General features: G+C 37.9%; 1 protein-coding gene across 5 annotated transcripts in view; it reads left to right on the forward strand.

Moving 5' to 3' along the window:
- The window catches only part of LOC101247317 (BEACH domain-containing protein B), a 36,689-nt gene extending 23,128 nt beyond the window's left edge, over positions 1-13,561 (forward strand). For 2 of the 5 annotated variants that reach the window (XR_011220890.1, XR_011220893.1), the window contains 19 exons: positions 1,293-1,554; positions 1,738-1,929; positions 2,024-2,242; positions 2,330-2,506; positions 3,165-3,280; positions 3,424-3,885; positions 3,993-4,206; positions 5,456-5,677; positions 5,772-6,245; positions 6,320-6,661; positions 6,746-7,195; positions 7,282-7,328; positions 7,417-7,510; positions 7,698-7,904; positions 8,942-9,067; positions 9,155-9,526; positions 9,607-9,838; positions 12,001-12,766; positions 13,097-13,561. Coding sequence is in view for 1 of the 5 variants with exons in the window: in XM_069297358.1 (XP_069153459.1) it covers positions 1,293-1,554; positions 1,738-1,929; positions 2,024-2,242; positions 2,330-2,506; positions 3,165-3,280; positions 3,424-3,885; positions 3,993-4,206; positions 5,456-5,677; positions 5,772-6,245; positions 6,320-6,661; positions 6,746-7,195; positions 7,282-7,328; positions 7,417-7,510; positions 7,698-7,904; positions 8,942-9,067; positions 9,155-9,526; positions 9,607-9,838; positions 12,001-12,698 (4,906 nt within the window). In the remaining 4 variants the exon portion in view is untranslated. Of the gene's footprint in view, positions 1-1,292; positions 1,555-1,737; positions 1,930-2,023; positions 2,243-2,329; positions 2,507-3,164; positions 3,281-3,423; positions 3,886-3,992; positions 4,207-5,455; positions 5,678-5,771; positions 6,246-6,319; positions 6,662-6,745; positions 7,196-7,281; positions 7,329-7,416; positions 7,511-7,697; positions 7,905-8,941; positions 9,068-9,154; positions 9,527-9,606; positions 9,839-12,000; positions 12,770-13,096 lie in introns of those variants that run through there. The other 3 variants (XR_011220892.1, XR_011220891.1, XM_069297358.1) reach the window with 3 other exon arrangements.
- The last annotated feature ends 773 nt before the right edge of the window (positions 13,562-14,334 follow it).

Genomic DNA, 14,334 nt, shown 5'->3' on the forward strand with positions numbered 1-14,334 from the left:
TGCTGTTGACTTAATGTGAAGAGTTCTGGATGTTGTTGTTTCATAGTTCCCTGCCTCACCCAGCCCATTGTCATGCCAAAAGGATGTTCACTGTCCATTCCTAATCTTCACCTTCATTATGATCTGCATTAATGACCATAGGTTCCTGATAGCTCTCCAGACTGAGCACCCATAGGGTGTTGTTACAATCTTAGTCATCCATTTGTCTTCCATGCCATATTTTGCAAGAATTCTTCTTTCCACAACATTCCTTCATCAGTAGAAAACTTCCACAACCATTTCATCATCAAACTCTGGTTCTGCTTCTTCATATTTCTTATGCTTAGACCCCCTGCCTTCTTGTTTACTAATAGCTCCTCCCATTCGACTAGGTGATATTTTTTCTTACCTTCATTTCCCTGCAAGAAGAAGTTCCTTCTCAGTGCATCTATACTTTTACTTACACTGGCAGGTAAGGAAAAATAGACATCAAATAAGAAGGCAAAGTGTCGAGAACACTATTGACTAGCTTCGGTCTTTATATAAACAAAGAAATTGAAAATATTTACGATAAAGTGAAATATCAATTGTTTAGTGTTGCCTCTTTAATAGAGGCTTATGACAAGGAAAAATATGCCTGAGAACCTTGAGGGGGGACGACACTGAAGGCGCACATTAAGCAATGTGAAGTGCTCAACACGTTTTGAGCTTCTTTTCAGGGCTTAAGTGCATCTCTGACAACACTAGATGTGAATCATCTAGACTGGATGAAGACTGCAATCAATGATTACAAGTCAGGAATGGTGGAGCTTAGTGGAGTTTTAGACGGTGGAACTGTTGGTTTTAAAGTTGTATGTGTTGGAGCTGTAGCAATCGGAGAATGTGGATGGGAGATAATGAAAAAATCTCCAAAAATTGATCGATAAAACCTCAAAAATGTCAAGATGTTCAAAAGTTGAGAGTTTGATGTAGTGTTGAGTCTAGATAAAGGTTAACATCTCACTAGGTACTGCTGGGAAATGTCAAGAAATAGCTCACACTCGGCACGTGAAGAATCTGTCGCCGGAAATAGTAGGTTTTGATCGGTGTATGTAGGTGCATGAGATCTTTGTGTTACCATTTCAATTTTGTTTAATGGTAACTACATAATCTGTATCGTTTGAAATTACTTAGTAATTCTTTGCATTATATTTGTTTTTCCATGTATATAGATTGCTGTAGTGAATCTGCGAATGTGTCTTGTGAATTAATTTGTTGGAATTATTTAAAAACACACTGTTTCATATGTCTTTCATGTGCTATACTTGTTGTAGGGACTTTGAACCCATCAGGCTACTAGGTCTGCAGTTCCTTGGACGTCTATTGGTTGGTCTTCCATTGGAGAAGAAAGGATCAAAATTTTTCAGTATTGCTGTTGGCAGATCAAAATCTCTTCCAGAGGGCCTTAGGAAAGTTAGTTCAAGGACACAGCCCATTTTCTCAGTTATATCTGACAGACTCTTCAAATTTCCTCAGACGGATCTCTTATGTGCAACATTATTTGATGTTCTTCTTGGAGGTGCCAGCCCTAAACAGGTGATGCATGTCAACTGGTGCTCTTGTTTTTCTTTGCCAAAGAACAGTTTCACTTAAGATTCCATGCTGCTATACCATGTACTAGCTGCTGGTTGCATTGTGAAGTTTGCTTTATTTGATTAGTTATTCAGTAGTGTGTGCCCATGCAGAAGCTCATTGAACTATTTGGATATTTCGTTTTAGGTTCTACAGAAGCATAATCAACTTGACCGTCAAAAAAGTGGCAGAAGTAGCTCTCAGTTTTTCCTTCCTCAGATTTTAGCCATTATTTTCAAATTTTTGTCTGGTTGCAAGGATGCTCATACAAGAATAAAAATTATTGGCGATCTACTTGATCTTCTCGATTCAAATACTACAAACATTGAAGCTCTAATGGTAGAATCTGGTCTTGCTGCTTTAGAATTGCTCCCTTCTATAACTTTATTTATCAGGCATAGTGACTTCTCATTGCTTGAACATTGTTGTTTAGGAACACGGTTGGAATGCATGGCTGGATGCCTCCGTGAAGCTTAATGCATTCAAAAACTACAAATTGGAGTCGAAAATTAATGATGACACTGAAACGAGTGAGCAAAATCTATTGAGGAGTTTCTACTGTGTTGTTCTTTGTCATTCTATGCATTCTATAAAAGGTGGCTGGCAACACTTGGAGGAGACTGTGAACTTTCTCCTTGTACAATGTGAACAAGTGTGTCCTTACCTCTACTTTGTCACAATCCTTTTACAGCTTAGTTTTGTTGTCAATGATTTGACTGTTGCAAGCTTTTGTTCCTAGGGTGGCATTGCTTATAGGCACTTTCTTCGTGATCTGTACGAGGACTTAGTCCGTAAGTTGTTAGACTTATCTGCAGTGGAGAATGTTCTTGTCACTCAGCCTTGTCGAGACAACATGCTGTATCTTTTAAAACTTGTTGATGAGATGCTTCTTTCTGAAATGAAGTTTAATCTTCCGGTACACGTCTTGCTGCTCTATCCATTTATTTATCTCTATTCTCGTTCACCTAAAATTAATTGCTATATTGCTAAATGTGTAAGGGATTATTGTATTAATTTTCTTATCCTCCACACTGTACCCATTCTTGACCGGTGCACAAGCCACTTTCACAGATTCTAGGTATTATTCCCAAATCATATATGTCATAATAAGTTAATGCAAGTAGTTAGTGTGGATGGAGGACTAGGAACATTGCGAACTCTGTTTGGGCGTGATTTGTGGAGGAGCATCATGAAGAGGTGGGGGTATTTTTCTTGACATATTTCGTTTAAGGTGGGAACGGAAGCAAGAGTAGTTTTTGGGCACATAAATGATGCAGGGAGATTGAGTTGAAAGAAGCCTTTCCTAAATTATATCGCGTTTCATGCCCCAAAGAGAGATGACAGTCCAATAAATTTGTTGGTTTCATGAGGGTGTGATCCATTGGGATAGTTCTGTTTGAAACCCAGCATCACTGTTGGCTCAATATAAGATGTCACTTGTTGGTAGAGAACATGGGATCATTTCAATAAATGGAGGCTTTATGAATTTGCTTAATAGAAGTGAATGTGGTTTTTCTTGTTCCATTTCTTGTTACAAGAGTGTGTTAAACTTTATTTTTCTCTACTGGCCACAGTATCCAGCCGGCAACACAGAATTTTCTTCAGAGTTCTTAGAACTAGAACAGCTGAATGATCTTGGTTCTGCTTTACTTGATGCCCTCCAAGGAGAACCTGATGAGAAGCTATCGAGGTACTGCAGATATAGTTTTTTTTTTATAGGAACCTGCTGTTGCAGCAGTTTGTTAATGGTTGCCCTTGTCAAATTGATGATGTTACGCAGCATTTCCACTGCTTTCATTTCAGTAAAAGCTAAGACTGTTGCTCTCTTTCCAGGAGTCATGTTTTCAAGCTGCCTGACACTAATGAAGTTGAGAAAATTGACGACGAGTGGTGGAATTTATGTGACAATATTTGGAGTGCTATAGGTGAGATGAATGGCAAGGGAACAAGCAAGATGTTACCCAGGTCCTCACAGTCAGTTGCACCATCACTTAGCCAAAGAGCCCGTGGCTTGGTAGAATCACTGAATATACCAGCTGCAGAAATGGCTGCAGTTGTTGTATCTGGGGGAATTAGCAATGCTTTGGCTGGAAAACCCAACAAGCCTGTTGATAAGGCTATGCTTTTAAGAGGGGAAAAGTGTCCAAGAATTGTATTTCGGTTGATTATTCTATATCTTTGTAAATCATCGCTTGAACGAGCATCTCGATGTGTACAACAGATTATCCCTCTTCTACCTTGCCTTCTGACTGCTGATGATGAGCAAAGCAAGAGCCGTTTGCAGCTTTTCATTTGGTAATTTTTCTTAATTCATTCATTCCTATGTCTCTTAAATCATGTAGCACCGTTGGACTTCTCATTTATATTGACAAGATATAACATTCAATTCAACACATTTTCAGGGCATTACTCGCAGTTAGGTCTCATTATGGGGCACTGGACGATGGGGCTAGATTTCATGTTATAGCTCACATAATTCGGGAAACTGTCAATTGCGGGAAACTGATGCTAGCTACAAGTATAGTGAGCAGAGATGATTCTGTAGAATCAGGGAGCAGTGCTAAAGAGGGAAGCACCATTCACAATCTGATTCAAAAGGATCGTGTGCTTTCTGCGGTGCGTCTTGGAATAGTTAATTTTGTCTTATGTCATTTAATATTTTGCACTTTTCAGAAAACAATTTCATTATTTGCATGTGTATCCGTTGCCATTAGGGCATTTTGGTGAGTAGATGCATGAAAATTGTGATTTTCTGTTATTTCTCCCATCATGACCACTTCATAGTCTCCAGTTTCAAAAAAATAAATGACCACTTTATAGTCTATGAGATCTTGTCCCATTTTTATGTAGTCTACCTGATTTCTTTTTTTATATCTCCAATTCCCTAGGTTGGCTTGTAGTTGTTCTTTTCAGATTCCATTTATGTATTTTGTTCCCCAGGGGTTGCATGCTTGCTGTTTTGTTACCAATAGACTGTGTCTAACCTTTTGTCAAATGAAAATTTAATAAGTTATTGATAAAAGAGGACAAAATCTCTATATCCAAATTCTATACATAAAGGAGGGGCACTTACAAATGAATGTGGTTTTCTACAGAGAGCAATTAATCAACAAAGGATCATATTGTCCATATATGTAGAGAAAACAAGATCAGAGGAATGAGCAATAATAACATATAATAAGTTGGGATACTGGATTTTGAGAAATTCCGAATGCTGGATAACTCCTAATCAATTTCTCTTTGCTGTCCTACTAATCTCTTCTCAAGTCTTTCAAATGCTATTTATGTTATTGCTTGGCCTTTATGAGACACCAAAGGGGTAAGTCTAAATAGGTGATTGAAGGAGGACACTTTTCAGATGAGGACTGCTGCCGCGGACTAAACATTACTTACCTTTTCCAGAGGAATCATTCAACATATTTTTAGGATTATTCTTTAGTCTTAGACTAATTGGAACAATTACAACTTGTTTCCTCAGTCGAAGGAGCTGATCCTCGTCAACCTGGTATAGCAAGTCTGTTATCAGCGAATAACAAATGAGACACCTGAATGTTCGCTAAAACCCCCTGAAAGAACTTCCCATAACTACTCTATCCTTCGTTTTGCTGAGTACCTCAGTAACCATAATGAACAGCTATTATTCTTTAGAACTTATCTGTTGACGACTTCTGTTCTAATGCTCAAAATGTTGGGGCTTAATGTAACAAGAAGTTCCCCATCTATGTTAGTCTAACATTGGAAGGGCAGTATGTGGATAGAATTTTCTATTTCATGAACTTGTTTGCAGAGTTTTATTTATCTTTTTTCCTTTTCCAATTTTTCTTCTTCACTTATACCTAGTGACATTTCATTCAATGCTGTCCAGTTTGCTGATGAAGTAAAATATGTCAAGAGTTCAACAGCAGATAGGACCACACAGTTGCATGAGCTTCGTCTGAGGTTGGATGAAACGACAATCACAGACTTCAACCAAAAGAAAGCTTTTGAAGATGAAATGCGGAGTAGTTTAAATGTCATTCTTGCCTCTGATGACAACAGAAGAAGTTCTTTCCAACTAGCATATGATGAGCAACAGCAAATTGTTGCTGTGAGTATACAAAATATTGTCACTGGTTTATTGCTTCTCCCATGCTTTCCACATCGAGCTTTTCCTGACAATCCTTTTTTTTGGGCTCATCTAGGGCAAGTGGATTCACACTTTTCGCTCTCTTATTGATGAAAGGGGTCCTTGGTCAGCTGATCCTTTCCCAAACAGCACATTAACACACTGGAAACTTGATAAAACAGAGGACACATGGCGTCGCCGACAAAAGTTGAGAAGGAATTATCATTTTGATGAAAAACTTTGTCGTCCTACCTCTACCACACCTAGTATTGAGGCTCTTAATCCTTCCAGTGATGCCAAATCTGGTTTTGCGGCACATATTCCAGAGCAAATGAAGAGGTTCTTGCTGAAAGGAATCAGGAGGATTACTGATGAGGGTTCATCTGAATTGAATGAAAGCGAGAGCGAGCTTACTGGGCAAAAGCCTGGCTCCGAAGACTTGTCCGATAGACAGTATTTGGAGGTCGTAAAAGAAAGTGGTGATCTGAAGGACCTCACTAAGGAGGACTTAGATTGCTCCTCCACCCAGACGGAATCAGAGGATAGTGAGGTACAAATTTACCTCTATATCTAAATAGAGAAAACAACTAATTCAGTATTTCTCATGCTTGGATTTATTTTCAGGTTCTCATGTCAGTCCCCTGTGTCCTTGTTACACCAAAGAGAAAGTTAGCTGGACATTTAGCAGTGAAAAAGAAATTTTTGCATTTCTTTGGTGAGTTTCTTGTCGAAGGTACAGGAGGGTCATCTGTTTTCAAAAATTTTGACTCTTCTGGTAAGTTTGATATCAACAAGTCGGAGCAGTTAGGGGGACTCCAAAATCACAAATTTCTTAAGTGGCCCATGAGTTATGATTTAGATAGTGAGAGAGGGAGACCCATTAATAGCATTGGTGCTGTCAATAATGATGAGCATCAAAAGCATCCTAACAACATTAATCGGCACAGGAGATGGACAATCTTCAAGGTACTGGAGCTGAAGCTTTTCTGTATGATTTAGTCTCATATTCTTTATCCACAATGTTATCCTCTCCAACATTTCTCATTGTAGGTAAAGGCTGTCCATTGGACTAGATATTTGCTAAGATATACAGCGATTGAAATTTTCTTCAGTGATTCCACTGCTCCTGTATTTTTTAACTTTGCTTCGCAAAAGGATGCCAAAGACGTTGGAAGCTTAATAGTTCTAAACAGAAACGAAAGTTTGTTTCCCAAGGGTTACAGGGACAAGGCTGGAGTTATTTCTTTTGTGGACAGACGTGTGGCATTGGAGATGGCAGAAAATGCTAGAGAACGCTGGAAGAGGAGGGAGATAACAAACTTTGAGTATTTGATGGCTCTGAACACCCTAGCTGGGAGATCTTACAATGATTTGACCCAGTATCCCGTGTTCCCTTGGATTCTAGCTGATTATTCGTCGGAAACTCTTGATTTTAACAAATCTTCTACCTTTAGGGATCTATCAAAACCTGTTGGAGCACTGGATGCTAAAAGGTTCGAGGTTAGTCAGTACTTATTTGTTAATTAATTTCACATACAGTGTACAGCTCTCTCTGTTTGTGATGCAATCGCAGTTGAATTCTGCAGGTTTTTGAGGATAGATATCGCAGCTTCTCTGACCCTGATATTCCCAGGTACTATTTGAATTTACATTTTCGGATGTCCTCCAAAACTTTACCTTTGATACATTACATGATGTACACTAATTCTTGATTTCAACAGTTTCTACTATGGTTCTCATTACTCGAGCATGGGAATTGTGCTATTTTACCTCCTGAGACTGGAACCTTTTACAGCCCTCCACCGTAATCTTCAGGTAGTTGGAGATTGCTCATCTATTGACCACTGGTTTCACTAGTTATAGTTAAAGTTGTCTAATTCTGTAGAGATTTGTCTAGCTGGTAGGGTTGAGTTTGATTGTGTGTGATTTTGCATCTTCTACCCAGAGCAAAGTTTTTAAGACTAAGAAAACTTGTTGTCTTCTTTGTTTTCTCAATTTTTAGGGTGGCAAATTCGATCATGCTGACCGGCTTTTTCATAGCATTGGAGGAACATATCGGAATTGTCTTTCTAATACAAGTGATGTGAAAGAGTTGATTCCTGAATTTTTTTACATGCCAGAATTTCTGATCAACTCAAATTCATATCATTTTGGTGTCAAACAAGATGGAGAACGAATAGCTGATATTTGCCTACCTCCATGGGCTAAGGTATACTCGTACTGCTTATTTAAACTGAAAATGCTTGTTTAAATTCTTCTTCATTGCCATATGATGTATGTTTATAGCCTACTTGAGTGGGAAAATATGAAAGAATACCTAAGAAAGGGAAGCAGGAGCAAACTATAAGAGGTTCTTTATGCCTATAAATGGAATCCAGCCTAACACAGTTGATTTCTAGAGCATGTTTATGTGGCCTGTCAGATACAATATGCAGGGATTGGAATAACTTATATGACCTTATTTGATTCAAATGCCTTACCATTTCAAACAGGATTTAAATCTTCAAATTTGAGCACCAATGTATTAATGGCAAAATAACCCCTTTGGATGCATCTGTATACCCGATATGTAACTAGTTTTATCTCAAAGACACTCCTGCATATGTAACTAGTTCTATCGTTCATGTATGGACTAACAATTGAATTTATAGGCAAGAGCAAGGTTAACCAAAAGAGTTCTCTGATAATATGTAAGCATCCAACTTAAAATCTTAAATTAGTGGGTGGAGTAGTTTAGGACTTGATACCTATTGCCTTGTTGGATGCACATAGTCTCTGTTTGGGATGCAATTTGAGTTGACCTACTAGAACTTTGACAAAAAATCAAAACCAAAATACAGTGGAGATTGCTCAAATAATCGAAGTTCTAGTAGTAGGCACCCAACTCATTCTTGTTTTCAACAGGTTCTACTATGGTTCACACATGGAACACTCTATTGGCATGCATTAGAGTATGGGAAAAGAACAGTAGATGTCTTAAAACAAGGTTGTTACAGTGCATAGACTAAAATGCAAATGCTTATCCACTTGGATTTTTTGGGCAAAATGAAAGCTGTATCTGATACAGACATGTGATATGAAATTTCCCAGTTCCCTCCTGGCACAAATTGATTGGCTCTTTTTTCACTTGTATATAAGTTGGCACCCTCTTACTTTAAGGAGCTAACCTTTGTGCGAAAGTTCTAGTGATCTTCTTTACTATTTAGTGTATACAATGTTTAGAAACTAATTTTCAAATGCATGTAGGGGTGTGCTGAGGAATTTGTTAGTAAGAACAGAGAGGCCCTTGAAAGTGAATATGTGAGCTCAAATCTACATCAATGGATTGATTTGGTATTTGGCTACAAGCAGCGGGGAAAACCAGCAGTTGAGGTATAGGGAGTTAGCTTTCACTTTAAATAATTCTTGAATCAGTTGCTGGTTTTGAATTTCACTGATTTTGAAGATATTGTCATACAGGCAGCAAATATTTTTTACTATTTGACATATGAAGATGCTGTGGATCTGGATACCATGGATGATGAATTGCAAAGGTCTGCCATAGAAGATCAAATTGCCAACTTTGGTCAAACACCAATTCAACTTTTCCGGAAGAAACATCCGAGAAGAGGACCTCCGATTCCAATTGCTCATCCTCTACGATTTGCCCCTGGTTCTATCAACCTAACGTCAATGGTTTCATGTGCAAGCAGTTGTCCGTCAGCTACTCTGTATGTTAATGTGCTGGACTCGAACATTGTTCTTGTGAACCAGGGCCTCAGCATGTCTGTTAAGACATGGGTGACCACCCAATTGCAGTCCGGTGGGAACTTTACCTTCTCTAGCTCACAGGTAAGTTTTAGAGCAATAACAAGTCAAGCATTATGATTAGCTAGTCAACCTTGAAGTCATTATTTTTAACTTTCTTGCAGGATCCTTTTTTCGGGATTGGTTCTGATATCCTTCCTCCTCGGAAAATCGGGAGTCCTCTGGCTGAAAATATCGAGCTTGGAGCACAATGCTTTGGAACATTATCAACACCGTCTGAAAATTTTTTGATAACATGTGGTACCTGCGAAAACAGCTTTCAGGTTATTTCGCTAACTGATGGAAGAATGGTACAGAGCATTAGACAACATAAAGATGTTGTGAGCTGCATTTCAGGTAATTTTCATGATTGAAAGATGTGACAGCTTGTGTTTGGAGCTTCTAGCTAACAAATTTACACACTTCATTGATTCTCTGGAAAAATGAAGGCTGAATGCAGATAATTCTTGTGATATAGTAATTAAATTAACGGAACTGATAGCATCAACATTGAACTGACTTGAGCGCTCCAGAGAATCTATTTGTTGTGCGAGGATGTAAAATATAAATCTTGTTGTCCATTTAAAATTGTTTGCGAACAGCAGACGTCTTGACTGTTCGGTGCTCAATGCTCATAGTGTCTTTCGGTTGAATATTGGTGCAAGGCAACATGTCAATTTTTTTTTTCTTTTGTAATTGGTGAAGTTGTATTCCTCAGCATTAAGGATATGCTGGAGACCTCACGTGTCAAAAAATGTTTAAATAAATAACGGTGCAGCAGGTATTTTGCTTGGTACTCCTGGTTCTTGATACTCTTGCTTAGCTCTTACTATTTTTTGTCATAGAGAAAAAGCAAACACAGAAAGTAGGGGCTTCTCATTCTATAGCTGAAAATTATTTTGAGTTCTGGGAGAACTGCAGAAAACAACTGAAAAGCTGTTTCTGAAGTTTTGTCAGCACATTTTGTCATCTCTGCCAAGCTTCTTGATTTCCCACTTAAATCTTCTTTCACAACGCAAAAGACCTTCTAACGTTAGCCTCCACCCCGCATCTATGTTAAATTATAAGGATCCATAGAGAGAGAGAGGAGACTCGTGAGCTTTCTAAAAAGTGAAATTTAATATTTTGGGAACTAGGACTTCAAATCAAGAAGGCAAAGCTTTCATCACACCTGATTACAGTATTTATGTACTTATATTACATGTTTATTGCTTATAGTGTTGTGAATCAGTTCGAGACTAACAATTTGTCTACCAGTATCAGTAAATACTCCTACATGGTTTGAGTGTCTGTGTGAGATAGGTCATGTTTTTATGCCAAATTTGAGGGCGGGGTGGTGGTTCCTGTCACGTCGATACAGTTAATTGATAACCTTTTGACGTTGAAGAATACCAAAATATCAGATACTTGTGGTTCAACCTAGGCAAGGAGGAATAATAAATGTGTAGTATAGCCCTGTACCTATTTTTTTTTTTTGAAAAAGTTAAAGTTGCAAGTATAGCTCTGTAACTATTGAAGGTGGTGTTCAATTTTTTTTTTAAAAAAACAATTGAAGGTGGTGTATGTGTGTCTGCATTTATTTATTTTTTTGTTTTTTCCCTCTTGAGAGGTGGTAGGAATTGTCCAGATGAGGGACAATATTCATTGCTACGAGCAGGATGGGGCACAATTCTGAAACCTTTTTTTTTCTTTTTGGTCTTTCCATGGCTTCCTATAGGAATGGTCACAGATGAGGGCCAACTTTCATTACCACAGTTGGAATGTCAACTTTGTATCTCTTTCTTTTATGACTTTTAGATCTTCATAGACTGTCTAGGATGAATATTATCAGAAAATAAGCATGTACTGGCCTCGATATTTGATGCAAGTCATCAGAGTTTTCCATAAGCATCCTACCCATCTAAAAAGAAAAATGGAAAATAGTGTTGATGATTTTTGGATTTTGTTAGCTCCCTTATATTAGCATAGGTATAGTTTTGCAGCTAGCCTTTTGCTGTTGACAGTTTTTTTTTTTAAAAAAACTTTTAGCTCCTTCTAGGAATTGTACTGGAGCCAGCCTTTTGACCCTTATGTAATTGGGCTTCTACATTTTTTGCCCGTCAGCCGAACTTAGTTATGGCCGCTAGCCCAAATATCCAAAATCTATACATTGATCATGTATATTATACTTAAATACACAAAACTTGTACATTTGATAACTATTTTGTAAACTAGATCTCCCAAAAACCTCCATCTTCTTGATGCCTTAACTAAGGCAATTTACTTTATAAAAAAAGGAACAAGAAACCTTCTTTTGTTTTGTTTCTTTAAATATCCTGTCTTTTGTAGACAACCATATTTTGGGATAGGTTCTCTGCTTCTTTGGTTAATACTTCCTGTATGCAGGAGTTTTCTTCTTCCAACATCAATAAAATTGTTTACTTTATCAAAATGTACTGCCTGGTTACAGCACTGGAAAGACATATTTCTTAGTTATTCTATATTTTACAGTAATGCTAAGCCATTTTTTATTGTTGCAGTTACATCTGATGGAAGCATCCTGGCTACTGGAAGTTACGACACAACAGTAATGATCTGGGAGATTGTGCGCATTAGAACCTCTGAAAAGCGAGTAAAGCACACTCAAGCAGAGGTTCCTCGAAAAGATTGTATCATTGCTGAAGCCCCTTTCCATATTTTGTGTGGTCATGATGACGTTATTACATGCTTGTATGCAAGTATTGAGCTTGATATAGTTATAAGTGGATCAAAAGATGGAACTTGTGTTTTCCATACGCTACGGGATGGGAGATACGTTAGATCCCTACAACATCCATCTGGCAGTCCACTGTCAAAGCTTGTTGCATCACGTCATGGAAGGATTGTTCTTTATTCTGATGATGATCTTAGTTTGCACCTCTACTCTATAAATGGCAAACACATTTCATCTTCTGAATCCAATGGCCGCCTAAACTGTCTTGAACTCAGTAGCTGCGGAGAGTTCTTGGTTTGTGCTGGAGATCAAGGGCTAATCATCGTACGCTCTATGAACTCACTTGAGATTGTGGGGAAGTACAATGGTATTGGGAAAATAGTAACTTCACTAACTGTGACACCGGAAGAATGCTTTATAGCTGGGACTAAGGATGGAAGTCTTCTTGTTTATTCAATAGAAAACCCTCAACTTCGTAAAACTAGCATCCCGAGGAATTCAAAATCCAAAACCTCTATGACATAGTGAATTTGCTGTTCTGGGCTGTGGTGTAAATTTAACAATACCATCACTGGAAGTGATGCTGAATTGAGGTATGCTTCTATGTCTTTCATGGAGAAAAGTTCATATGGTTTGATGTGTCATTACTGTCTGTTGTTAGCTCCTGGCATTTAGCTGTGAAGTATTGAGTACATTTCCTGATTCTTTTCTTTTTATTTCCACTTGTTTAGCTATTGTTGCCCTTGTACCCAAGATCCTGAGCTATGCCAAGTGAAGCGTCCTCCTTTCTTGTATCCCAGTTCTTAAACGTAGTACCCAGTACTGGTTATTATTTTATTCTTGGCTAATCCAAGCATCATTTTTCCAGATGTTTGGATTTTGTTGTCTTAAAATAACCTCGGTTCATTTCTATTGGCATTCAGGGTGAAATGAAGCATAATTATGTCATCAAAAAGTGAGATATATTATGGAGTATGAGCACCTGATTGGTGTTTCATTTTTGAAGAGGAAAATATGGATGTCCCTTCAGTAGCTATTATAGCAGTGCCCTCAAATCGCTGTATCCGTGACAGGATTCTTCGAGCCTCAACCTGTAGAAAGACAAAGAATGGTAGAATATAGAACCATCCAAACATGATGTACTGCGATATTCAGCTACTTGTGGATGCAGTCGCCGCCACCTAGTGTACAGCATTTTGTGCACATTTTCCTTATATGAGAGGCCTCAAATGTTGTATCAAGCGATAACTGTAATTAAACCGCGTTGAAAATTAGTTCTTTGTGATTGTGATCATTGGGTGTTTAGCTCCTAGTGATTTTTGTATAGATGGGCTTAACACCCTTATAAGGAATACCATATAATGAAAATTTCATTGTAATTTCCCTAATCTGTCTCCACTTCTTTTGTTGGGCTTTTTCATTCATTTATAAGCAGGATTTTGAGCCTCTATTTCTTCCTCTTCTAGTTGAAATTTTCTTATACAAGCAAGTGAAGCTTACCCTATTAATTTTTTTTTGTCATGTATAATTTTTCTATTACATTGTGGGATCACGGGGAAGAGATATAAAAGCTTAGATTACTACTATTGAAAGCTTAATTACTTTACTACTAGTGAACTACTGTTTACAGCCATACTTTTGAACAATGAGATGAATTTGTGAACTTAGACCTAGTTAGTCACTCACAATAGTTCCAGTCTTCTTTAATTTCACTGTTAAATGCTTTTCAAACAAATTAGAATGTAGGGAGAGTTTCAAACATTATGATGAAAATTCCTCATTTTGAAGCCAAGAATTTTTCTTGGAGCTCCTTCCAAAGAGGTTTGAGATGAGATTTTCAAATGGATATATCCTAGTAATATTGCATTTTTACGGAGAATTTAATTTCACTAGAGCCATGTCGAAGACAGCAAGACAGTCATAAGTCATAACACTGAGATGGTTCGAGCATGTGAAGAGAAGAAGCACAAATGTCAGTGAGAAAGGTAGGGAAGCATGATAATCAATGGATAATTAATAGATAGTCGAGTGATTTGTCTTTGTCCGGTGGTTGAACATCATTCTAGTTTGGAGCAACTACGTGCTCTCTTACCAATATTATTATTACTAGTCTCTAGGCACGTGCGTTGCACGTGTGTCTTGTGTTAATTAGTACAAAAAA

The sequence above is a fragment of the Solanum lycopersicum genome, chromosome 4, assembly GCF_036512215.1.
Source record: "Solanum lycopersicum chromosome 4, SLM_r2.1".
Classification (NCBI taxonomy): domain Eukaryota; kingdom Viridiplantae; phylum Streptophyta; class Magnoliopsida; order Solanales; family Solanaceae; genus Solanum; species Solanum lycopersicum.